The sequence below is a fragment of the Podarcis melisellensis genome (assembly GCF_964234715.1).
Source record: "Podarcis melisellensis genome assembly, chromosome: 2".
NCBI lineage: Eukaryota > Metazoa > Chordata > Lepidosauria > Squamata > Lacertidae > Podarcis > Podarcis melisellensis.
Genome location: NC_138529.1, coordinates 4,925,242 through 4,952,254, shown reverse-complemented (window position 1 = coordinate 4,952,254; position 27,013 = coordinate 4,925,242). Strand labels below are relative to the sequence as shown.

The window sequence follows — 27,013 nt, the reverse complement described above, 5'->3', positions numbered from 1 at the left end:
AAGTGTATAATGAAGGCGCCAGGCGAACCTCCCTGCGGAGAACATTCCACTGCAAAAAGCGCCTGCTCTCATGTCGCCACCTTCTGGACCTCTCGCGGAGGAGGTACACAAAGAAGGGCCTCAGAGGATGAGCTCAGCCTTTCCCAAGATCTTCATCCTGGGGGTGGGGGACCTTCCCCATGTGATGTGGATGCTGCCCTTCACTTTCTCAGTTCAGCAGAGCAGCAGGCAGGGAGGAGTATGAGAGGGTGCGCCCAAAGGGGCAGAGGCACTCACAGCATTCCTCAGGGTTCTCATCGGAGTTGTCACCACAGTCATCTTCACCATCACACTTCCAGGCCAACGGCTTGCACAAGGTGTTGTTGCACTGGAACTCGTCCAGGGGGCAGGTCCGCACTGCAAAGTGGGGAAAGAAGCTCAGTCACATCAGCTACAAAACCTCCTCCTACAAAGCACTGAATCCCTGGAGGACAGGGAGGGAGAAACCGCGAAGGTGTGACACTGAGAGCCCCACTCGAGCTGCGAGTACATTTCAGAGGTCTTAAATCTTGAGCAGTGAGGAGTTCCACAACCAGTTCCTTGCACATACCACCTGATCGGGGGGGGGGGGCTGGTGCCGGCACCTGGCATCTTTGGCAGCTGGCAGGGGACCCCTTGGAAATTTTGTTTGGCCCAGCATTCCGAACACCTGGATCAAGTCACTCTTTTAACATCCCATAGTCCCTTCAACTAGTGTCACTCAGGGCCCAATGACGGACAGAGGAAGTGTTGCCTAGTGCCCTCTGAAGCCTGGAGGCAACCCTGCTCCTGCCCAAGGGCTGCATACAGTCTGGGGGAAATGAGAGCACCCTTGTAACTTGTTACTTGCCGCTCGTTACAGCACTGATGCTTCGCAGGTACACAGTGGTTGAAACCAGCATGATATCCTCTTCTGAGGAAGAGGGAGTAAGAAGGGCGTTACCTCCAGTGCTGCAGTCCTCTTCATCGCTGCCATCCATGCAGTCGGCATCAGCGTCGCAGCGCCATCGCAGTGGGATACAGTGACCGCTCTTGCAGTGGAACTGGTCTTGATCACAGCGAGGTTTGCATTCTTTCTGTGGGGAGAAAGCAAAGGAAACAGGGTTACCAAATCCCAGACAGGCCTTATTTGGATAAGTGAATACCTAAAGCACCCAGTAACATCCCATGTTTTTCACTGTAAGAGTTCTTATACCCTCCATGCCCCCTCCCTGCCTATTTACAGTATCATTCACCAACATTCAAATGAAGTTCCCCACACCTTTCCTAGAGTTAACCTGCTCCCAAGTTTGCTCCTACAAGAAATGAAAGCAGGCAAATTCTGGTGTTATCTGATTGCTTAACACTTTGCACCTGACTTGCTCCTCACCTCATCAGAGCCATCAGCACAGTCATGGTCCCCATCACACTTCCAGCGGCCTGCAATGCAGCGCCCGTTGGCACAAGAGAACTCGCTTTCGGAGCAAGGCCTGGGTTCTGTAGGCAGAAAGAGCGCATGAGCAGGTGAGATGGAAGGTTCCAGCGAGCACAGGAGCATCTTCTGTTAAGTCAGGGATTAAACACTGCTGTCTATTATTCCCAGGGCATCTCTGGAAATATTATTATTCAAACAAACCAGTGTCTTTCGACTTCGATGCGACAAAGAAGAGAACACAGGAAAGGCCACAAAGGACTTGGGGTGAGGGAAGAAGAAGAGGGGATACATGAGTGGTTTCTGGCTACATCAAACCCCCATTCTCCACACAAGCAGCTTCTGGCAGACAGTGGCAACCATCCCAGCCACTCTGTCTCAACTGGGAATCCCAGGAGTGGAAAATATGAGGCAGTTCGTTTGACAGCCAAAAAGCATCCCTACCTCCCACCACCCATAGCAGCTTTGCAGATGCAGGCAGAAGGGAAAGGAGGAGGAGGAGAGTGGAACCTTATTTATACCCTCTAGATCACAGCTTTTGCAGCTTTGCAGAGCTGCAATAGCTCAGTTGGTAGAGCATGAGACTCTTAATCTCAAGGTCCTGGGTCTGAGCCCCCCATTGGGCAAAAAGATTCTTGCATAGCAGGGGCTTTGTGGTCCCTTCCAACTCTATAATTATATGATCCGCCTCTATTTCCCCAAACATCTAAACATTCTCAAAGTGTGTTGTGTGGCATCACCATGCTGCAAGTTACATGGTCCTTTTCTTGCCCCACTTAAGACACTGTCACTCGGAGAGCAGGGAAATTTGCTGTACGAAGATGACCTGTGCAGAGTTTCACTTAGATGCTCCAGGGGAGAGAAGGAGACACACAGATGACCAATTCTCCTGCAACCTTGCTTTTGGTATCTGCTTGTTTGATGGCAGCCCCTCAGAATATATTTTCAATCAATGTTATTACAAGTGTTATGAACACAGGAAACTGTCTCATTCTGAGTCAGACTATTGGTACTAGGAGCTTGGTACGGTTTGCACTCTCTGGTTGTGGCTCTTCAGGGGATCAGGCAGGAGACATTCCCAGGCTTGTGTAGGAGATGCTGGGTTTTAAACCCGGGTCTTTTTGCATACAGAGCATGTGCTCTAGCACTGAGCTATGGCCTTCCCTCTAATGCTGTTGCTTTTTGCTCAGGCAGGGCCAGTGTGGTAGGGCAGTGCCATGTCGCCACCCTCTTGACACCATCATTGCTCCTGCTTACTGGGATGGGGCAGGGTGGCACTGAGGGTAGGGCTGCATGGGTGCACTCGTGGCAGGGTGACTGCACAGCCTGCCTGGTCCAAGTGGCAAGTGGCAGCAGCATTGAGAGGGCAGCACCCTGCCTGTTCCTGCCTCTGCTTTTTAGTGATCTAGACATAAGGGATGCCATGGGAAGCCCCACCCAGTTCCCATTGGTAATGGAAGGCTTGCTAAGGAGAAACTGGATGGGCACACTAACTTCACCCAACTGGAGTGGATGTGTGTCCTAGTTCACAAACCTCTTTATCCATCAAAGGGAGATATAGGAGAGATGGAGGTATAGGAGAGAGACAGCAGATAAATGAGAGAAGGCATTATTATAGCCTGCTTTGACCTTAGGGATGGCCGGGAGTCAAGCAAAGCAGCACACAGAGAAGCCCTCTCCATTCAATTACTTTTGGGGGGGGGAGTGGGAAATACATGGGAAATAACATAGCAATCCCAATACCACTATGGTCCTCCCACCTCTGCCCACCCCAGCCTTTCTTTCTACCATGGTTAAGGTTTTAAAGGGGAAAGGAAAAATATTTTTGACAGAAACCTACCTCTGCAAGCCCCGATACGACAGTGTGAAAATGGAGAAAAACGTAAGATGAAGTGAAATGGCACAAACTCAAATTACACAACGTGGTAAAATAAAATAAAAAACAAAAGAACCTGAAAGAAAGTCATGTCTAGAGTCTACGGGGGGGGGGGGGGGAGTGGCAAGGGAGGAGGTGGGGCACCCATCGTGAATCTTAAAAACAGAACAACACCATCTGTTGCTGGAGGCCTTTTTGGTTTCTAATGAGATTTAAAGTAGAAGCCATTTGGCCTCCCTGGGATGACTGCAACTAAGTCATTCATTCATTAAATTTATCTCTATTTAAGACATTTATATACTGCTTCATTATTTACACTGCTAAGTGGTGCCAACAGAAAATGGGGTAAGAAGGTAATAAAAACTTATCATAAAACCAAACACTGCCTTAAAATGTTTGCTGGAACAAGGCATTCTCAGCTAGGAGGGGGCCCGTCTAACCTCAGTTGGGAGGGAGTTCCATAGGCTTGGGCCCAATACACAGAATGCATGGCTTCTAGAAGTTATGAAACATGCAACTGAGTCATTGGGGGGGGGGGCAGCTAACAGAAGCTCCGTCAAAGATCTCAGTGACTGGGCTGGAATCACATGATGGGTCAGTCAGTCATCTGAGATTCTCTCCCCCCACCATCACTTGCTAGCTCTCTTTTGGACCACCTCTTTCATGCTGTGCAGATGAGAAGCCAACTGATGGCAGTAAAGCATTGTGGAATTGATGAACTCCCTCCCGTGCTTGGCACTGTGGAATTGATGAACTCCCTCCCATGCTTGGAGATGGCCAAAGGCTGGCCATTGTTTGATGCACCTCTCACTTTAGCTAGGATCAGAGAGGGTAAGGCATACTTAAAACCAGCATTGCTGATGTAGGGTGAGAAGAGTTAACTATCATGCTTCAAAAAATGGGGAAGTGCCTCCTAGTTCAGCCCCAACTAAACCTTTCTCCAAAAGACCTCACAAGTTGGAGGGGCTGAGAGCAGCCCAGCATTCTGAAACAGTAGAGGGCAAGCAGAGAGGAAGACAATTTAGGATGGTGCAGCTAAAAGGTTATCTGGGCTTAGTCCTGCACCAGTGAGTCTGCACACTCACTTCACTCCAGGTTTGGAAGCTGCATGGAAGCCAGACTTTCCCCAGCAGCTACCATAGGCTGAGATGGTTGCAACAATTGGTGCCGAAAGGTAAATAGTTGTTGGCTTGGGCAGGGCTTAGGGCACATAAGTTGAAGGCATTTTAGTGGAATTCTTGGCCTCCTCCCTCTCAATGTTATTTATACCAGAATAGACAGGACTCTTGGGCCTGAAATCCAGCCAGTATTTTCTGAAATTTCATCATTCAGAGGGGGCAACCTATGGCCCTCCAGATTTTTTTGACCACAACTCCCATTATAACTGCCCACGACTCTGCTTGCTGGGAATGATGGGAGTTGGAGTCCAGCAGCATTTGGACGTTCCCCATTGAATGCTCTAGTTTATTCCAGCCTCAAGGCCATCTTCTGCTTCCATACGTTGATGGGATGATCCTTTTCATAGAAAAGGGAGACCCAGATTTAAATGTCCTCTTCCTACAAGCAATGCTAGTTTTATTTCCTCCATCCAACAAGGACCAAGCACACAGGAAAAGTCAGAAGACCACCACCCTCCCCACATGCAAACATTCTGCTCTCCCAGTGAAGGGCTGAAGGGGGCACATACTACAGCTCTCCTCGTCAGAGTTGTCTCCACAGTCATTGTCATAGTCGCACTGCCAGCGACCCGGCACACAGCGGTTGTTCTTGCAGCGGAACTGATAGGGCTCACAAGTTCGCTCGTCTGAAAACAAAGGAAGTGACATAGGGAAGAGAAAAGGTAGGAAATGGATGACATCAGTAAATGTAAAAACAGCATCAAAAACAAAGCCCATCAAAAAAATAGCTATCCTTGCTGACAAGGCATCTTCTGGATGCCTTCTTGTACATAGAGCAGCTTGAGCACAAAGACAACTCCATCCTGCAAGGCCGATGGTCAGGGGTGCACTAGTCAGCCCTGCAATACCTGGAGGCAGAGCCGTAGATATGTGATCTTGCGCCCCTGGCAGAACTGTCCAGATTGCGCCCCCTAGCCACAGACAAATTAGCTCTTCTTTCTGCCTCTCCTCCAACCCTGCCCCCTTCACCCATTCAATTCACCCTCTATTTAAAACCATTTCTTATGAGGCAATAATCAATATTTATATTGATGGGCATATTTTAGCCGATTTTGCACACACCCCCATCGCCTGTGCCCCTGGTGGGGGCCCACCTCACCACCTCCTAGCTACAGCCCTGCCTCGAGGGCATCAAGTTGGCAACCCCTGTTTAATCTAAGTGGATTGGCAGGGACCAATCTGGACTGCAGCTCTGAACTTGGCTTAGAACAATCTGGGTGCATCTTAGGCAAAAAGGCTAGTATCTCTAGAGTCCCTCTTTTGATTGACTTCCTTTTTGACAAGACAGGAGGGGGACAAGGGATGCAACTGGTCTGCACCTTGGGACTTCCTATTTTGACTTGCACATGTTACAAAGGTGTTGCTTCCCTTACGCAGGCTCTCTCCAAGACTCTGGCAAATGTGCCACTTCTAGCTCCTTTCATAAACTATAGGAAAAGGAGCAAGCCAGACTCTCTGTCTTAGTGCAGCGTAGTTTGCTAGTTGACTGCACCAACAACTCACCACATTCTTCCTTGGGCTCGTCTGACCCATCTCCGCAGTCATCCTCCCCATCACATTTCCAACGTGCTGGGATGCACCGCCCCGAATCCTTGCACCGGAACTCATCCAGCCCACATCTCATTTGTGCTGGGAGGATGAAGAGAGAAACATTTCAAAGGTTGGAAAAGTAAAATTGTCACTGTTGCAACCATTTGTTACAAAAATAAGGGCAGGGGAGGCACAGAAAATTACTTTTCTTATAAAAAGCTGTTTGAGAGTACACATGTAAATAACTTTGCACCAAGTACAGAATCTGTTGTAGAACTTAGATCCCAGAAAATGACACCTTCTCTTAAATAGCAATCAAGTTGTATGGCTATTGGTTTTCAAACACTCGAGTTCTAGTAAATCCTTTCTAAATTTGACTTGTGGGCCAAGGAATCACTGTGATGTCACCGAGGATTCTGGGATGTGTTCTAGGGTGTAGGACAGGCCTGTACAGCCCATTGCTCTACATCAGCTTTTCTCAACCTGGTACCCTCCATATGCTATGGACTACAAGTCCCATCATCCTTTACTCTGGCCACGTTGGCTGGGGCTGATAGAAGTTGGGGCCCAACAGAATCTGGAGAACATTGTGTTGGTTATGGATCCAATTTGGAGCAAATTCTTGCCCTAGGATGCAATTTGCACAAGGCTCTAACACCAAATAAGCAATTGGAAAGCTTATTTGCTGATTTCATAACAGCACTTCCATAACATCTTTGGCACACATGGCTGGCTAAGCTGAGGGCACCAAATCCCATCATCTTCTCAAAAGCAGAGAGGCAGAGGCTTTCTAGCCAGAAGCTCATGGATCAGCCACCCTACTCCCTGCCATCCCATTCCCAGGCCAAAAAGCCTTTGACACAGTAGCTCCTTACTGCAGTTAGCGGGTTCATCAGATCCATCCACACAGTCATTGTCGCGGTCACACACCCACACCCGCGGAATGCAGCGCTTGGTGATGGTACACTGGAACTGGTTTGGGGCGCAGGTCACTTCCGCTGCAACAGAAACAGGAGTCAAGAGGGAGCTCTAGGGCTGAATGCAGGTAGGAGTCTTCCTACACCAATGGCTGACGTGTAGAATCATGGAACTGTAGAATTGTAGAGTTGGAAGGGACCCCAAAGGTCATCTGGTCCAACCCCCTGAAATGCAGGAATCCCAACAAGTGGTTCACCACCCAATCTGAAACCATGCTGCAAATGTGCTGCCAGCTTTACTGCTGTAACACTAGGATGATGGTACACCTTTATAATAATCAGGATACAACATATACTGTAATATTGCTATTCAAAGTGCAGAAACTAGCACTAGGTGTGTAATTCCACCCCTACAAAATCCCTCTTTTCTTCTTTTCTTTAAACTGAGTTTTGAAATTTCAGAAGTCAGAGCAGGGACTGAGCAGGCTTTCCAGAAATCAGGGCTTCAGTGTCCTCATAACTCTTTGCCCTCACCATGACCACCTGAGCAAACTGAATTATGGACGTTAAGCACATGAGCATTATTGCAGGCTGTAAAATTCAACTCAGGGAAAATCTGGTTACCCTTTTATGGAATCACATACATTTTTAACACAAAATATATAAAAAAATTCCATAGGTCTGGAGTCCAGTAGATAAATGCTTATTGTACTGTTCATACAAGGACATCTGTTATTTTGACAGGCCACCGAAGTAGGAATGAGGAACCTGAAGTTCAACAATATGTGGAGAGCCACAATTCCAGATCTTGAGGGCTACAGGCTCCCAATCCCTACTGCAGTGGCTCATCAGCTGCAATCAGTATGCACCCAGCTCTATTTCTCTGCTCCATGTGAGCCGGAATCCAGAAGCGCAGCGCAAATTCCTAATTTCTTAAGCTTCCCAGGTTCTTCACCCCTGAACTAGAGGGAGCGCAAAGGGCAAAGTGATGCCCCTCATCTTGCTCCAAGCAGGACCCTGTTCCAAGCATGACTTACGACAGTCCTTCTCGTCCTCTCCATCCCCGCAGTTGTCCTGCCCATTGCAGCGAAAGATGCCAGGGATACAGCGATTGGTGTTGGTACATTTGAACTGGCTGGGCAGGCAGACATGCACCTCTGTCAGGAAGAAAGCAGAAAGCAAAAGCACTTTTTAAACGAGTGAGGACCAGACTTTTTAGCCTTAAGACACCAGTTTTTGTCAGGAAGTCTCACGAGATTTACCAGAGTTGCAGGAGGTTTTGAAAGAGATACCTCTCCCATGATTCCTTTGGCCTTGTGGCTCGACACTGTTTTGTAGAGCATCAGAGCAACAAAGAAAAAAGGAGGAGAGAAGGGGAAACCTCCCTTTGATCATTTCCCTCTCCATGAGTGGCACTGCTCCTCCTGCCATCTTTACTTCTTGAAAGAACAGAGAAGGTGGATTTTTAGGGGTGGAGAAGGGCATAGGCTAGGAAGCACTTTTGGCTTTTGAAGGACTGAGATGGCTGGTAGGGATTGGGGGTCATTATTTCAAAGCCCTCTGGTTTGCTTAGAGAAATAGATACATAGATATCTGATCATTTCAATGTCCAAGAAGAGCTTGGGAAGGTTTGCCCATCTCTAGTGTTTTATGGTTCTTAAGCTTTTCTTAATAGGCACCATGTATTTTAATTGCTTTGTCTCAAATTCTGGAGGTTGCCCTTGAGTCTCTTCTATGGAAAGGAAGGAGACAACTAAATAAGACAAGGAGGAGCAAGAGGATGGCGAAATGGTGGGTGGAGACTCTCCCAGGACACGGCTGCTCTTGATAGGAAGCAGGGCTCTGCATTCTTGGCATTCTCACACAGCAAGGACTTTTGTGAGAAGGCTTGCCTTGACTTTAAAAGCTTGGCAGGTGGGTGTGCCATTGGGACAACTCTGTTGCTTCCATGCAATTTTGACCTCCTTGCGCTGACCTTCTCGCCCAGTGGTGGACCTTGGAAAGGGTGGCCTGTGGGACACCAAAATCCAACGCTCTCCCCGCCTCTCCCCTTGCAGTCTACTTCATAGTTATGAAGCCCCCTGCGCTGCCCCCAAGAGTCCTCACCCAGTGCGACTGAACTGGTTGCGCTCCCAGTATCAGGACATGGCAGAGGCAGATTTAGTGGAGCACAATAATAATAATAATAATAATAAATTTTATTTATATCCCGCCCTCCCCAGCCGAAGCCGGGCTCAGGGCGGCTAACAACACCAAAATAGTGCGACGTTATAAAAACATTATAAAAATTAATTAAAATCAAGATTGATGGCAGCCATAAAGTTTTGTAAAGGTTGCCAAAGGAGGGAGTCAGGCTGCGCCCTAACCAAAGGCCTGGCGGAACAGCTCTGTCTTGCAGGCCCTACGGAAAGATGTCAAGTCCTGCAGGGCCCTTGTCTCTTGTGACAGAGCATTCCACCAGGTTGGAGCCGCAGCCGAAAAGGCCCTGGCTCTAGTTGAGGCCAGCCTAACCTCTCTGTGGCCTGGGACCTTCAAGGTGTTTTTGTTTGAAGACCGTAGGTTCCTCTGTGGGGCATACCAGGAGAGGCGGTCCCGTAGGTACGAGGGTCCTAGGCCGTATAGGGCTTTGAAGGTTAAAACCAGCACCTTAAACCTGATCCTGTACTCCACCGGGAGCCAGTGCAGCTGGTATAGCACCGGATGAATGTGATCTCGCAGCGAAGACCCCGTAAGGAGTCTCGCTGCGGCATTCTGCACCCGCTGGAGTTTTTGGGTCAGTCTCAAGGGCAGCCCCACGTAGAGCGAGTTACAATAATCCAGTCTGGAGGTGACCGTCGCGTGGATCACAGTAGCTAGGTCAGGGCGAGAGAGGTAAGGAGCCAACTGCTTAGCTTGGCGGAGATGAAAAAATGCCGCCTTTGTAATAGCTGCAATCTGCGCCTCCATGGAGAGGGAGGTATCGAAGATTACACCCAAACTCTTAACGGACGGCGCTGGCACTAATTGCACCCCCGCAAGAGATGGGAGCTGCCCCCTCAGTCCCATATCATCCCGTCCCAGCCAGAGGACCTCTGTCTTCGAAGGATTTAACTTCAACCGGCTCCCACGTAACCATCCAGCCACAGCTTCCAAGCATCTGATCAGTGTGTCTGGGGCCGAGTCAGGATGGCCATCCATCAACAGATAGAGTTGGGTGTCATCAGCATACTGATGGCAGCCCAGCCCGAAACTCCGGACAAGCTGGGCGAGGGGGCGCATAAAGATGTTAAAAAGCATCGGGGGGAGAATCGCACCCTGAGGCACTCCACACACCAAGGAGTGGCGCGATGACAATTCCCCCCCAAGCGCCACCCTCTGTCCCCGACCAGAGAGAAACGAGCGCAGCCATTGAAGGACTGTGCCCTGGATCCCCACGTCGGCAAGGCGGTGGTCCAGGAGTTCGTGATCGACCATGTCAAAAGCTGCTGACAAATCTAGAAGAATCAGCAGCCCCGACCCGCCTTGATCCAGCTGTCTACGAAGATCATCTGTTAGGGCAACCAGAGCCGTCTCGGTCCCATGACCAGCGCGGAAGCCGGACTGGAATGGATCCAGAGCCGATGTTTCATCCAGAAACCCACCAACCAGTTCAGTCGCACTGGGTGAGGAGCCTTGGCACAGGGGGACTCCTGATTCTAGTCCAGCTGTTCTCACCTGTCCTGTCACCCAGCCTAAGTGTTGCAGCACCTGTTGCTGAGCCTTTACTTCTACTCTGGCTCAATAAAGATCCTTGCTGTCACCTAACAGCTTCCATTGCCATGGTGTAAACACAAGCCAGGACAATAACTTTACCATTTGCTTTGGTCTGGGCAACTCACCACAGTTGTGCTCATCTGAGCTGTCTTGGCAGTCGTTGTCCCCATCACAGATGAAGGCTGGGTTGGTGCAGATTCCTGTTGAGCACTGGAACTGTCCTGGGCGACACTTGAATTCAGCTGTTGGGAGAAGGGAACATGGGATTGCAATGATACCTTGGGAGAAGGACGCAGAGACTCAGTGGCAGAGCACAGGCTTAACATGCAAAAGGTGCCAGCTCTGATCCCTGGTGTCTCCAGGCTAAAGGATGAGGTAGGAGGTGGTTGGAAAGACCTCTGGCTAAGATGCAGGAGAGTTGCTGCCAGTCTGAGTAGGCTATATGGTGCCAGATGGGGAAATGGTCTGATCTGGTACTAGCTTCCTATGTCCTTTCTATGATGCAGGACTCCCTTCTCCAAACTGAAGGGCCTGATGCCTCCCTGACCCATACACTGCCAGCCAGCCAACCAACCCTCTCATGCAGCTTCCTTTGGTGCCAAGGACTCTGCTCCTTCATCTGCAAATACTTTATATAGCTGGTAACAAGTGGGGGGAAGAATTGCCACAGCTGGAGTGGAAAGATGTTTTAAAGAGTCCTAGAGGAAGGCAGCAAACTCATCATCCACGCTGGTACACTCCCAAATTAATACAAGTCTCCAAGGAACCTAATCTGGCAGGGCTCCACTGCTGTTTGACAAAATGGCTAAATCTAGCCCAGGGAATTCTCTCTCTCCCACCTAGTAGGAATTAAGCTTCATACTAGCCACGGGGAGCTGATACTTTTTGCACAGAGCAGCCTGGTTGAACTGGAATATATAGGTGGCATGTGCAACACAGAATAAGATCAGAATCACTATGGCCTACGGCACATCTCTCTCATATGCCAGGACTGTGCAGCACCTAAGCAGGAGAACAATATACTTAGGAAGGCAAATATAATCAGATCATGTATGCAATTGAAGCAGGGGTGGGCTCCAACTCCCATCAACCCAAGCTAGCATAGCCAATGGCAAAGGATGATAGGTGCTGTGCCCCCCCCCCCCATATGTCACAGAACTGTAGGGACCCAAAGGGTCATTTAGTTCAGCCCCATGCAATTCAGGAATCTTAACACGCAGAACCCCATCCAATCTGAAACCATACATTTTGGACCCCGCATAAGCTTTGCAAATGTGCTAGCAGTTTTAGTGCTGCACCACTAGGGCTACAGGTTTCCCATCCCTGGTTTAAAACCCTGGGTGGAGATTTTAGGGAGCTTCTGAAGTCATGAGACATCCAATGGAAGTTCAGGCAAACTGTCCCTAAAGGAAGTTTCCACGTACCAAGACAAACCTGGAAGGATGCAAGCTGCTGTGGATGTCTCAACCCCACCTCAAAGTGATGTGACAGGCTGCTGGAAGAAGAGTGGGGGCCATGGAAGACTCAGCATGGAAGGGGCCTGAACACAGCCCAATGGACCAAGCATGCCTGCTGCCTTTGCTACACTCCCTCAAGGGATTAGATAAGCAGACCCAGAAAACACCAGCCAGGCAATGGAGCCCCCCCAGGGTTACCAAAGAAGCCCCCAGGGTCAAAATGCAAGACACAGGCTTGTATCCAACTGAGTTCTCCTCTAAGCCAGTCCAATAAAATCAATGGACCTAGGTTAGCCATGTTCCTTAATTTCAATGCATCTACTCTAAACATTTTTACTATTTGTATTTATTTCCTCTAGATTCCTCCTCAAAGTGGGATACATGGTTGCCCTTCCCCAATCTCAATCCCCAATTAACCCTGCAAGATAGGTTGGTCTGAGAGGCTGTGAGTGGCCCAAGTGAGTTTCATGGCCTAGTGGGGATTTGAACCCTGGTCCCACAGGTACTTGAACCCCTACACCACACTGGCCAACACTGGCTTCAAACCACAAATTTACCCCTTGCAATGCTGTAAACCTGTTTTGTGGCCATTTTCCCTGCATGTCCCAACGTTCTGCCAGGACGATATTCAATCAGTCCTTGTGATTTTTATTTTTTTTAAACCAACATTTTCTCCAACCCTTGGGGCTTTCTCCAAACTGTTCACTCACGGCAGTTATCCGGCTCATCAGAACGGTCCCCACAATCATCCTCTGTGTCGCATTTCCACCAGAAAGGGATGCACTTGTCGTTTTTGCAGACAAACTGTTAGTTAAGAAGAAAAAGTCATGAAGCTGAGGCAAGACATCAGCAGTGGGGAGAAGAGCATCCCCTGTAGCCTCTCCCTGTTCCATCAGAGCAAACCCCAGCCCATCACATCTTCCATGCCACAGCTGTGAAACTGATCCAGGTGAGCGACAGCAGTAGAGCCGTCCTCATTTTCCAACCACCCCTCAAATATACTTTGGCTTACACAGGTCTCTCCAAAAGATAAACATGTAACCTCAGTATTTGGAGAACCGATTGAGGCTGGTTTAAAAAAGAGCATCTCGCCTTACTCTGGATCAGATGGATTTAATGGCAAGAACCAGCCACAAGACCCAATTTGATGCTGCCCAACACAGGGAGCGGAGCCTTCACCCTTCAGAGGGCTTTGATCTGGCCGGCAGACGTTGCTGCAGGATGGTGATAGTCCCTTGACAAAGCAACCAAATGGTGAAGGGAGAGGGCACATCCCAATGTTTGTGTGCTGCTCCAATTACCTGGCTGGCTGTGCAGTTGGAGATGCAGGTCTTGCCATCGGCACCCAGGTAGAAGTTGGTAGGGCAGGCACACTTGAAGCCCCCTCCTGGAGACAGCAGGCACAGGTTGCTGCAACCACTGTTGTTGACTTTGCAGGGATGGTCCGGAACTGGACGGGGAAAAGAAAAGAGGCGCAGGTTACAGCAATAGAAGTTACTCGTGCTCTGCTGTCAAGTGTGGAAATGGATGGAGGACCTCTTTCTTGTGCAGATATCCTAAGGAAGTACCATCACCAGCTCTCAGCCAGTGTGGTGTAGTGGTTAAGAGCGGTAGTCTCGTAATCTGGGGAACCGGGTTCGCGTCTCCGCTCCTCCACATGCAGCTGCTGGGTGACCTTGGGCTAGTCACACTTCTTTGAAGTCTCTCAGCCCCACTCACCTCACAGAGTGTTTGTTGTGGGGGAGGAAGGGAAAGGAGAATGTTAGCCGCTTTGAGACTCCTTAAAGGGAGTGAAAGGCGGGATATCAAATCCAAACTCTTCTTCTTCTTCTTCTTCCACTTGAGGAAGGAGAAGGCACCCACTGCAGACCCAATCAGCTACTGCAGGGGGTCAAGACTCAATAACACTGCCATCTCTCATCCTCACCCTGCCACACCCTGCCCTCCAGCTGAGGAGCTAGTCAGGTATAAGTGCCATGCCTAGGCCCTCTCTCTCTCCTAGACTCAACAAGCTGAGTGTTGGGTTTGCCAGGGGCAGGCTCATTAAGGACTGGAGTTCTCTTTCAACAAGGCATCATGTAGGATTGGTGGAGGGTTGCAAAGGTCCATAACAGCATTTTGCTAGCAAATGTAAGAGAGAGAGCTACCCCAGTAGCCCACTTTCTTCTTGGTGTCAGGGCTTAAGCCCACAGTAAGACTTTGAACCTGTGCCCAAGCTGAAGGGGAGTACAGAGTAACTTTCCAGATCTCCAAAGACGCCACCTAAGCAGCCTGCCCTCTTAAAAAACATATCTGGTCAGACTTGCTCTCAGGCCAGAGCAATACAAAAAGCTCTGCCTGTGGCTTTTATTAGCCCTAATTTGCCTCACTTACACCATTTGGTCCTGGGCCTGGCAGATGATGAGCCTGAATGCATCTGTGCTGTGCCCCATTGTGTGGTAACTGAACTCTGCTCCCTGCAAACAGTGACTTTCACATCCTGGATGGAGCATGGCACTCACCATCTGGCTGCCTGTAGGAGTGGAAGATGTGGATATCCATTGGCCTGTGCAGGGTGCTGATCAACACCGATTTGTTGGTGCCTGTGGTCTTGTGGGCCCGGTTGATAGATTTGGTCTCCCAGTCTGTCCAATAAATGTAATCCTCAAAGAGTGTCAGGGCAAAGATGTGGGGGATATCCTGGCTTAGGACTAGCGAAGAAGAAGAAGAAGAAGAAGAAGAAGAAGAAGAAGAAGAAGAAGAAGAAGAAGAAGAAGAAGAAGAAGAAGAGACTATTATTATTATTATATAGATTATTTTTTAAAAAAAGCAATAATCCAAAAACATTTCAGGTTTTCAATCAGTCAACCTAGGACTTCCCTTCCCTCCGTGGTTTCCCCAACGTTTTGATTCGTGCTGTTCTCAGTCAAGTCCTTGACTGAGAAGAAAGAGACTCTCACTGGGTGACAAGGATGCAGAACTCAAGTGGAAATCTGGAGTCCAGAGGACTCCTAGCCAAGGGTGTGCCTGGCTCTAGACCAGGAATGGGGAAACTGTGCCTTTTCAGATGTTGTCCGACTCCAACTCCCATCAGCTCCATGGAGCATGGTCAAAGGAACAGGGAAAATGGGAGCTCTAGCCCAGCAACATTTGGAGTGACACATGCTCCCCATGCCTGTTCTAGGTCAAGGCCATGGCACATTCAGTGTTAAACATGGCAAATGTGCAGTGTTTTGTGGATAGGACTGGACTAAACTGACTCCTCCAATCATGGACAGTAAAAGTTTAGGGAGTTGGATTTCAGCCATTTCTGCGGGGATCTCAAGGGTAGGGGCACAAACTCATGGCCACTTGTTGCTCCAAAGGTCATGGGAAATGAAGGCTGGTAGCCAGCAACTATGAAAGGTTGAGAGGAACGCTGCTTCACCTTTAACATCTGCCTCCCCCTCCCATCCTCCTGAAATATGAAATAGGGGAGGTAGTTTTGCCTCTCTCTTTCACCAAGGCTTCCCAAATAAATTGGAGATGAACTTTCAAGATTTCACCCTAGCCACAGCTGGATGCAACGCCCACGTCCTCCTCCAAGGATGCACATCTGTTGCCGGGATCTCTCATTCAGCCAATGCTCTATTTTGTATCTGATGAGATGTGGTGGTAGAATGAAGTTCTTCCTTCAGATAGCACATTTATTGATAATTGTGTTTAAGAACATGGAACCCTTGGTTCCAGTGGTGTAGCATGGAGGGCCACAGGGGCAATTGCTCTGGGCGCAAAATGGCTAGGGGTGCTGCCTCAATACAGCTGTGCGCTTCTGTCACTGGGCTCTGTGGAAAACAGCTCCTCTATGTGAACTAGGAAGTGACCTCTCCAGATGACAACTCTTCTTATCTCTGCGGCTGCAATCTCCTGGGTGACTCAGGCACGGTTAGGCAGTTGAATGTGCATGCATCCGCTTTCCTCCCTCCAACCCCGCTTCTGCATGGACTCGGGTGCTGGCAACTCATGCTACGCCACTGCTTGGTTCCACTTATTAATGTGTCAAAATGATGGAGGGGAGTTGGGGATGTACATGTAAAAATGTAATTCTGGTGGGTCAATAAGCAGTAAAGCACTCAACCACATTACTTAAAAAGAAAAAGAATCAGCACTCACATATGACTGCATAGAACAAAACAAGAATGTGCTCATTAGACCAGTAACTTTTTTTGAAGGAGCAATTGTTCCAGAGATTTTAATCTTAAACCTCTTATAGGTGAATCGGTGTAACAGATAATGCATCAGAGCTTCCACCTCTCTCACACAACATATTCAGTGTGTGAAAATTAAATGGATTTTTTTCAATAATCACACCATCCAGGACTGCCTTGGACATGGTTAATGTGCTCCTCAATGAGGATTTAGAAAAATCTGATAAATACACATCCTTGGTGGTGCAATACTTAAAAATAAAAATAGACAAAAGGGTGTCTTTATCCTGAGCAAGTCAAATGATATTGGAGCAGCTCCATGACCATATAATACCACGGAGCTGCTCTAGGATCATTTAACTTGGTCAGGTCAGTCTGGATAAAAACAGCTTTCTGTCTATTTTTAAACCACATCTTGCCTATGTCTGGCCTAATACCCAATAAGCAATACAAGAGAGTACCCAAACCTTATAATTAAACACTCACATAGCTTTTACACTGACTTCTGAGGGGAGTGGGGGTGGGGGAAGAGAAAGAGGAAACAATGACGGGTGCTGAGAGAATCGTCTATTGTTCAAAAGGACCCATCTGTTAAAGATAATGTTCTAAAACATTCCACACCCTCGGTATAGAGAATGACAGCAAGCACACAGGAAACCAAAACCAGAAAATAAGTAACTGACAGGTAGCCGAAGGGATTAAAAGGGAACAGAACAATATATAGGTAATTTATATGCTGTTGCCAGAGGGCAAAAAGTTAGGAGTGGAACTACATCCCCCAAGGGGTTCTAAGCCTGTTTCATTTTGCTACTTCAGGAGCTGAGGGAAGGAAGCATTTGCAAGGCAGAATCGGTGAGCAGAAACAGGGGGCTTAACTTTGTTTATGCTTGCAATGCTCCTCCAATAACACCCCAACCCAACAACTTTAAATAACACTCTCCCACCCAAGTCAGTCTCCAAAACCAGAAAGTAAGATTAGCCAGGGAAGAAGAGCCAGCTCAGCTACCTAGGTGACCCCTTGGCCATGGCAAGGTTAGAATTAGGGCTTTCTCAGATCATCCCTTTAGCAACTACACTGGAACTCTACAAGGGCTCAGGAGAAATGCCTTAGCTGCATTCCCCAAATCTGGTCACTCAATTAACATTCTCCTCCCATGGGAAGCTGTCATGTACCAAATCAGAGCACTGTCTTAGTATTGTCTATAGCAGAGCTGCCCAATATGGTGCCCCCCAGCTATCACTGGACTCCAACTCACAGCAGCCCCGGGCAATATAGCCTTTGATTACGGATGATGGGAGCTGATGGATCAACAGCATCTGGAAGGGACCACCTTGGCTCCATCCTGACGGCAATTGCTCTAAATGGTTCCCATCAGGGCTCTTTCCTGGCCCTACCTGGAGATGCCAGGGATTGAATCTGGGATCTTTTGCATGCAAAGCTATGTGCTCGGCAACTAAGCTGCTGCCTCTATAGGTACCCAACCCATGAAAGTTATGGCCACTCGGCTCAACCACTGTGCATATGAACATAAGCTTCACAGTTCCTTCAGCTCTCTTACCTATGTGCCGGTTAGAGCCATCCAGGCTGGCAAATTCAATGTAGTCCTCCCGGGCATCAGCCCAGTAGATGCGGCTGTTAACGTAGTCCAGGGTGAGGCCGTTGGGCCAGGTGATCTTTGAGTCCACAATGACGCTCCGGTTTGTGCCATCCATGCCTATCTTGCCAATCAGGGAATGGTCACCCCAGTCTGTCCAGTACAAGTACCTAGGAAAGAGCAAACGGGAGTGAGTAACACAAATAGCAAAAACATAGAACAGCAGCTGTGGTCACTCCCCACATTCTTTCATTCATTTAGCCCACTAGTAACATGAGCTCTCCGAGTTGCTTAGAAAGAAAAATCACTACAACGAGGCAAAGACCCTGTTTCCATGTAACAATAAACCATAGCTAAAAATAAACTATAGTTTAATGCAAGCGAGCAGAATGTTCAGTGCTGAAATTGTGCTTTCTCTGCTTCTCCCTTTCTGGAATCAGGAGGAGAGAAACCAGAGGCCAGTTTAGCGTTATATGCAAACTAGAGCTCATGGTTTGTTTCTCTACAAACAAACCATGTGATTGGTTCAGAAAGAGACAAACCACAAATGCTAGTTCACACATAATGCTAGGCCAGCCTCTGGTTTGTTCCCTCTCATTTTTTAAAAGGGAACAGCAGGCTGTGCGCAATTTCAGCAGTGTACAGAGCAGGCTAATCATTCATGTTAATTGAAAATGGCTGAGGATCTTGGTGGACTACTTAATGATTCTTACCATCTTAGCAACTGTAATGTTGCTCTGCTAGATGCTGAATTATTTTCAATTGTATTTTTATTCCTTCTTTTACTTGTATTTTTATTCCTTCTTTTGTATTTCATGGTATTACAATTTTAATTCCATATAATTCAACTTGAAATACAATGAAGTACAAGGTAAGAAATAGAAGAAGCAATAAAAAGCCAATTTAAAAATTGATGTAAGTATTTAATGTGACAGATGTGCTGGCTCCAATCTTGAACTACAGGCATGTTGTGGACTGCCTGAATGAAGCTTGTGGATGACTGGTGATCCATAGACCATCGTTTGGGAACCTCTGCATTAAACCATTAAACCATTTATCTGCATTAAACCATTAAACCATTTATCTTTAACTTCAAACCTTCTGCCACTTCTGATTTCTTCAGTGGCTAAATATTTCTTTCTTAAAAGGATGGGATTTCAGAAGAATTAGAAAGCACATTAATTTGTTCCTTGGGAGTTCATGGACAAAGACTGTTCATGATAATAATAATAATTTATTATTTATACCCCGCCCATCTGGCTGAGTTTCCCCAGCCACTCTGGGTGGCTTCCAATCCAGCGTTAAAACAATACAGCATTAAATATCAAAAACTTCCCTAAACATGATAGAGAAAGCTTAAGTGCTTCCTAAACTGCTTAAAACCTGGGCACTGCCCCAGACACTATCCAACAGACTTACCCATGCTGCACGTCCACCACCAGCGCCCGCGGTTCCCGTAGCCCTGTGTTCACCAGCACAGTCCGGTAGGCCCCGTTCAGCTTTGATACTTCAATGGTGTCCCTTCCCTTGTCACACCAGTACAGGTTTCCACCCACCCAGTCCACAGCCAGGCCGTCAGGGTTGCTCAGCCCAGTTCGGTGCAGAACCTGGAAGTGCACAAGACCAAATAACAGCGTGAAAGAAGGAACACACTAAAGAAAGCTCTGGTCAAAGGAATGCCTTCCCTGCTTGTGGACAGGCTGCTTTTAGACAAACTGGTTTGCTTTGGGTGGGTAGGGAAGGAGGGGGAAAGGTTAAGCATAAGAAAGCCCTGCATAGGTCTGTGATGTGGTGCAGTGAAGACTGCTTGAGTGCTTGGGAGCTGATCCTGAACCTACAGGGAGGGAAACACAGAAACACAGGAACCTGTCTCTACTGAGCCAGACCACTGGTTCACCCAGCCGTGTATTTTCTACACTGATGGGCAGTGGCTCTCCAGGGTTTCAAACAGGGAACAACCCTAGCTCTACCTGGAGACATCATGGAAAACAGGTGCTCTGCCACAGAGGCCTCATTTCTAGGCACAGGTCTGGACTTTCTAAGTTTCTAAGTGTTCGAGCAGTTTTTGTCCCAGTGCTTGCCTTGGGAAAACCCACATTTTACCACTGAAATGTTGCAAATGGCAACTGGGTTTTCCATGGATTGCCATTTGCTCCGATTCAGCAGTTTTCCTGGGGAAAAGTGTGGGGACAAACAAACAAACCGCTCAAAGATGAACCTGGCAAGCCCAGACTTGTGCCTAGAAAGCATGGAGCAAAGTGCGGGAGAGCCCTGAGTTACGGTCCTTCCATAACCCTAAGTCAGGGCAGATACAGTCATAATAATAATAATAATAATAATAATAATAAACATATTCTATTTATCTGAGGATCACTGGTTGGTTTGCAGTATAAAAACACAAAAACACACATCATAATAACAACCAGCCAACCCCCCCCCCCCCAGTTTAAAAGGCCGTATATTTAATTAGCCAAAGGCCTGGGAGAAGAGGAATGTTTTTGCCCGGCTCCTAAAGATATGCAACGAAGGTGCCAGGCAAGCCCCTCTGGGGAGAGCATCCCACAAGCAGGGAGCCACTGCAAAAAAGGCCTGTTTTCATGTTGCCACCCTCTGAAGAGTGGCGGGGCCTCAGATGATGATCACAAATGACATTGGTCTCACACCTGTACGTTGCTGCCATTGATGTGCATGCGACGGATCATGCTGCCCTGTGTTGTGACGTCCGTCCAGTAGATCATTTGCTCCCGGTAGTCAAAGTCCAAAGCCACAGCGTTATTCAGCCCCTAAGCCCCCCGAGAGAGGAGACAGGTATTAGTTCTTACGTCACAGGAACAACAGCACTGTGGCTAAGAGGGCTGAGTCCTTAGTCGGAGTCTCACCTCTATCATGAGCTCACTAGGTTGCTTTAGGCAAGCTGCTTTCTCTGTCAATTTGGCACATAATAATCCTTCTTGTAAGGACTACAAATAGATAATGCATGCGAAGCTCTTTGGACTCCGGAAAAGTGCTATAACAATCATAGTAAATTATGATGACACTGTGTAGGCACATTGGCTTTTCCCCACCACCCAAAATGACAAATGAAGACACAGTTCACTCTTATACCTCCCCCACTGGCTTCCTTTTAGGGTGCAGGAACATCAGAAGGCTCAGCATTATCCACTTTGACTTGCAATGGCTTTCTAGGGCTTCCAATAGAAGTGTCTCCCAGCCCTCCCTGAAGAAGTTGGAGATTGAATCTGAGACCTTCTGCATGTAAAGGATATGTTCTGCTACTGAGTTATAAAGCCCCTGGCAAAAGGTACGTTTTTAAATGAGACCCTCCTCTGGGCATGCCCTTTGATTAGGAGGAGACAATGCTGTGTGCAAAGATGAAACAACCAGCACCCTCCGAGAGCAGGTAACTCTGCTGCATCTCTGCACCGGGAAGTGAACCAGTTCTATGTGAGACAGCAATCAGCCCCAACCAGAAGCTGACTGGAAGGAGGCACAGCCAGAGCAGGGACTCATGCAGGGATGCAGCCGGCAGTGTGCTCTTCATTAGATAGCAACTTCTTTCCTGTGGCAGTTGTCTCATGGCACAACAGTTCTTGAGAGTGCCATGGGAAAGCTAAGCTGTCCACAAGCATAAGCTGCTCTCGAGTGAGTGGCTACTTGTAAATGAGGGGCTCCACAACGGAAACAATCATGAAGATGCTTTGCAATGAGGCACTTTCTTTTTTTTCACAGGTATGGCACTCTGCCATGAAATAGTCTTTTCCCACCCAGGCTTTCCATACACCTGGGAGAGTGCCGGACAAAGCCACCACCATAAATGTCCAACCACCTATTGGAACACTCTTTCTTAAATGGGTCACATTATATATCAGATGGAAGGGGGCTGGGAAAGAAACATGGCCAGCAGGCACAAGGCAGGTGATTGGGAGCAGAACAGAAGTGGCAATCAACACAGTAGTCGTGTGTCGGGGGGGGGGGCGGGAAATGCTGCTTGGATATTTTCTAAGCCACAATACAAGAAAATACTTTCCCCAAAAATCTGCTCATACAGAACTTCCTCCTCCTACAAAGCTCGTTACCTGTTTCAGCAGTGTATAGTTGGATCCATCCAGGCTAAGCTTCCTTAGGTAGTACCGATTAGCAAAGATCAGGAAGGGTTCCTCATCTGAGAAAGAAAGGGAGGGATTAGTGACAAAGCAGGGCACACCAACCTCTAAGGAAGCCACATCTAATGTTGGTATGACTGCAATAAGGGCCATTGCACACAAATATACACACCACTGACTGACTTTTAAACCTGCTGCTTCTCAACATAAGTAGGGTGTCAGGTGCAAAAGAAGGCAGGGGGCTCCTGCACTGTTATTTGTTGTGTAGAGGAGAACAACAGATGTGACTTCCATCTTCTACATAACTCAAAGTGCAGGAGCTCCCTGTTCTCTTTTGCACCTGCCACCCTATAGTCAGGGCTGGCCCACCTGTGATGCAAGGTGAGGCAACTACCTCAGGCAGCAGAATCCACAGAGGCAGCAGATCCCAATTTAGATCATTATTCCCTTGCTTGTTGCTGGTATAGATCTTCACTCACTCCTTCTTCCCTGGCAGGGAGAGGGTGCCATTTTGTGTTTTGCCTCAGGTGCTAAAATGTCTTGGGCCAGCCCTGCCCATACTCAATACTCAGATTAATCCCACCAAACCCCAAAGCAGAGATGGATGACGTTTTTTTGCCGCTGAGGGCCAAATGTGGCCATGGGCAGGTGGTTGTAGGTCAAACTTATTGGTGGGTGGGGCCAGGGCTGGCACCCCCTTGCTCCCACACTCATCCACCCATACCCTCACATTCACACCCACACATCTACACAGACAACACCCTCCCCAAAGCACACACATGTAACCCCCCTCTCTCACACACACATGCACACACAATGCAACCTCACCACCAACGTGCTCTTGAAGCAGCCAAGATCACTGTTCCCATACTGCTATTAGCAGTTGCTTCAGAACTTTGATGCACGTGTGACAGAGATGGGGTGGATAGAGGGAGACGGAGGGACAGACAGATTTGGGGATAAAAGCTCCATGCCTGAGCAATCCTGATGCAGCCAGGATCGGTGTGCCCCAGTTGGTAACAGCAGTATGGGGTCAGTATTCTTTTACTGGAACCTCTGGGGAGCGGATGACCTAATCACCTATGCTCCAGCAATGCAGATGCACCCACTAACAGCAGCACAAGGAAAGTGACCTTTTGTGCATCAGTATCACCAGGGAGGGGGTGCTTTCCCTTCCCTTCTCAGCTGCCCCTCAGCAATCCCAGTGCAGCCAAAACAACCATCCCCGTGTTACCTAGCACAGGGGATATGTGGTCAGGGCTCCTGGGATGCACAGAGAGAGGCGAAGACTCCCATATGATCCATGGCCATCTGGCCTGTGCTGCAAAGTTTTCACTTGCCCTAACAAATGACAGAACCCTTCTGCTTTCTGCTGATCTCTAAGAACATTCACGGCACTGAGGATCAGCTTCACCTGTGACAGCTTTGCAGCTCGTTTGGTCATCTGGCTTCAGTAGGTAGCCATCTGCGCACAAGCACTTGAAGCTACCGTGCGTGTTGATGCATATCTGGCTGCAGGGGTAGGTGGTTGTGCACTCGTCAATGTCAATGCAAGTCTTTCCATCATCCTTCAGCCGGAACCCGGGGCGACATCTGCACTGCAGGGGGCAGCAGAAAGTCATGACAGGTTTATAGGCAGTGACACCCACCTCTATTCAATGCGGGTTAAGAGGCATGCCTCCACCCATTCACACAGACATGGGAATTGTGCTCTGACACCCTGTTCTCAGGCTGGACAGAATATAGTGCCCTGCCCTACCACAGGCCTCTTTTTATAATACACATTTTGAGATAAAACCAAGGGAATGTGAGATTTATTTATTTATTTGAAGTTAAGTTTCTAGTTTTCACGTTTATAGAAAATGCAATTTAGCCATGATTCCCTTTCTCCCTCCCCTGCCTTCCTCTTTGGGCAGATGCAACTGGCATAGCAGCAAAGTTTTTTGTTCAGGTCCCAAAAAATAAACCTGAGACCTTCTATACGACAAGCAAAGGGCTGTTCCCAAGTGAACTAAGCCCTATCCCTCTGGCAAAAAATGCATACAAGCCAAACAGTTGACAATTTGCTGCTGTTTAATAGCAACCCCTGTAAAACCTGCCACCTTGCCCCACCTGGTGGGAGGGCTGTCCCAGACACAGCATCACCTTGTAGCCTCACCGGCTTAAGGGGGGGAACTGCCACAATAATGGTGATGGCAAAGCTGCACTCAGTGGCTCTCCAGAAAAAGCACACCACAACAGCCTTCTCCAGAAAAAGCACACCACAACTAAGTACGACCACCAGAGAAGGAGAATGAACTACCAGGCCCAACCTTGTAGCCTATCTTGAGGTCTTCACATTCCTGGGAGCAGCCACTTAGCTTCTTGTTGAGACACTCATTGATGAAGCAGTTCAGCTCATCAGAACCGTCACCACAGTCGTTCTGGTTGTCACAGAGCAGGTCGTTGGAGATGCACTGCCCATTACGGCACAGGAAAAAGGTGTCATTGCATTTGCTCTCTGGAATTAGACAGGGAAGACTTAGAAAGGAGATGCCAGGGATGGTCTTTCCACACCCACCCTTCCTGATGGACCAGACATGATTCTGTCCACACAACCTAAAAGCTACCCCACCACATGTGAATGAACAGAAGCACTCTAAATGTGGCTGGTCTACTCCCTACCACAGTCCCACCTTGTGTACTGCTTTTCCACAGACACACTCAATGGGTTTCATGCCGGAAAGCATGAGAAAACACACACACACACACACACACTGCATGTAATATTCATATGCACAAATACAACTCAGAACAGTTTCATAATATTCATCATAAAATGACTGCAATATCAAAATATTACAATTAAGAATTCAAGTGTAGACTGCAACACATCTCATGACCAATGGAAGGTGTGGGGAGGCTGGAATTAAATGCAAAATAAAGACAATAAACCGCAAGCAGTCAGGCCTCTCCCTACCCATCACAAAGCCTACCAGGACTAGAGCAGCGGGGATTCTTTGGGGCTTCATCGGACTGGTCATGGCAGTCAAACTCGCCGTCACATTCCCAAAGCTTGTTGCTCAGGCAGCGGCCATTGGCACAGCGGAACTCGTTGGGGCCACATGTCTGGTACTCTGAGGGGAAAGAGGGAAGGTGGGGGAGATGGGAAAGTCAGGCTGTGCTAAAACATGAGCCTCTTCTTACTATGTAACAAGCTCTAACGATATGAGAGTCAAGATGTATGTGAAGGCAAAGTAAATCGGGATACATCCTATCACTGGAGCATCTCCAGGGGGCCCTGAGGTCCAGGCACCCACAGTCCAAAACAGTCTAATAAAAAAATAGGAAATTGAAAAAAACAAAGAACCATAAAAAACCAATAAAATCCAAGCATGGGAATTATTCAGAAAAACAACTACTAACCATCTGCCCACTCAGAAGAATCCGAGCTCAAGTGATTGTCCATCAAGCTCAGAACTTATGTTAAACCTGGCTGGGTTTGCAGAGGCTCAGCAGAAGCTTTCCCAGCCTTGCTACTCATATGAGTGCAGATTGGCACACCATTACAAAGTCATCAGGGATAATAGAGGCTGAAACTGGGACACACTGTCAGCCCCCATGACCAAAGGTCACAGTGGTGATGGGAGGGCAAACCACAGAAGGCTAGACAGTCTCTGAGAGCTGACAAATGAAAAACAACAACTGGAGACCTCAGAGAACCACTTTTTGAACCCCAGTCATTTACACTGTCCTCCCTTGCTCTCACTTCCAGCCAGCTGTGCTTGCCAGTCTGATTGGCTATGTAGCACTGGGACACCATCCATTTACTATGCGATCCCCCAACCGTATGGAATCACCCAAGAGACTCCATGAAAAATAAATAAATTAACATGCGGGGAAACAGTGGCAACAAGCACACTATGCTTTTCCAGAAATATCCCCCTTACCCTGAAATATCTACTTTCAATCCAAAAACCCGAACTGGAGAATACTTGGAGGGTTTTGCCTACTTTCTTGTTCTAGGTCTGTACTCACCACAATCTGGGGCTTCATCAGAGCCATCCGCGCAGTCTTGGTCATGATCACACACAAAATGTTTGGGGATGCACTGCCGGTTGGTGCACATGAACTCCCGTTCGTCACATGTGTTGTTGTACACTGAAATCAGACATCACAACATGTGTAGTCACATTCCTTATTCTCTTTTGCAACCCAGGCCCTCTGATTAAATAACCATTTGGACATTTACTAGTTTTGTAGCATGTAAAATGTACTCCTTTCAAACTTTAAAGAGCATCACACATCATTTTTAACATTTATAACATCCCTGGGACACAGGTGGCGCTGTGGGTTAAAGCCTCAGCGCCTAGGACTTGCCGATCGAAAGGTCGGCGGTTCGAATCCCTGCGGCGGGGTGCGCTCCCGCTGCTCGGTCCCAGCGCCTGCCAACCTAGCAGTTCGAAAGCACCTCCGGGTGCAAGTAGATAAATAGGGACCGCTTACCAGCGGGAAGGTAAACGGCGTTTCCGTGTGCAGCTCTGGCTCGCCAGAGCAGCGATGTCACACTGGCCATGTGACCCGGAAGTGTCTCCGGACAGCGCTGGCCCCTGGCCTCTTAAGTGAGATGGGCGCACAACCCCAGAGTCTGTCAAGACTGGCCCGTACGGGCAGGGGTACCTTTACCTTTACCTTAACATCCCTGGACATTGAACGTTCCTAACAAACAGTTACAGTCCCTCTGGGGGTTGTAAATAAATTCTGACAGAGGGGAAGGAGAGAATGAGGCATGACCTCTCCCAGACCTCCCTGGGAAGAATCGGGGAGGCTATAGCACCCACAGACGCAGAATGAGGGGGACGCCGGGAGCAAATCCTCTGCCAAAGAATGGCTGCCAAAATGAATGGAAAGATTCCTCCTTCAATTTGACTAATTGGGTAAAACTAAGAATCACTCACTGGACAAGACATGTAATGCAGGCTGTGACTTAATCAGCTGTTGTGTAAGAATTGAAATTTCTAAAGGCATTTAAATGGAATTTTAAAGTCTTG

General features: G+C 48.1%; 1 protein-coding gene across 5 annotated transcripts in view; it reads right to left on the bottom strand.

The window, feature by feature from the left end:
- Positions 1–27,013, bottom strand: part of LRP1 (LDL receptor related protein 1) — a 314,457-nt gene that overhangs the window by 20,499 nt on the left and 266,945 nt on the right. For all 5 annotated transcript variants that reach the window (XM_081900693.1, XM_081900695.1, XM_081900694.1 and 2 more), the window contains 19 exons: positions 26,001–26,123; positions 24,959–25,099; positions 24,296–24,483; positions 23,398–23,581; positions 21,957–22,042; positions 20,544–20,663; positions 19,300–19,487; positions 17,845–18,050; positions 14,621–14,809; positions 13,421–13,569; positions 12,830–12,923; positions 10,788–10,904; positions 7,968–8,087; positions 6,889–7,011; positions 5,987–6,112; positions 4,993–5,109; positions 1,388–1,494; positions 962–1,094; positions 277–396 (listed from right to left, as the gene is read on the bottom strand). In XM_081900693.1, coding sequence (XP_081756819.1) covers positions 277–396; positions 962–1,094; positions 1,388–1,494; positions 4,993–5,109; positions 5,987–6,112; positions 6,889–7,011; positions 7,968–8,087; positions 10,788–10,904; positions 12,830–12,923; positions 13,421–13,569; positions 14,621–14,809; positions 17,845–18,050; positions 19,300–19,487; positions 20,544–20,663; positions 21,957–22,042; positions 23,398–23,581; positions 24,296–24,483; positions 24,959–25,099; positions 26,001–26,123 — 2,631 coding nt within the window. The remainder of the gene's footprint in view (positions 1–276; positions 397–961; positions 1,095–1,387; positions 1,495–4,992; positions 5,110–5,986; positions 6,113–6,888; positions 7,012–7,967; positions 8,088–10,787; positions 10,905–12,829; positions 12,924–13,420; positions 13,570–14,620; positions 14,810–17,844; positions 18,051–19,299; positions 19,488–20,543; positions 20,664–21,956; positions 22,043–23,397; positions 23,582–24,295; positions 24,484–24,958; positions 25,100–26,000; positions 26,124–27,013) is intronic.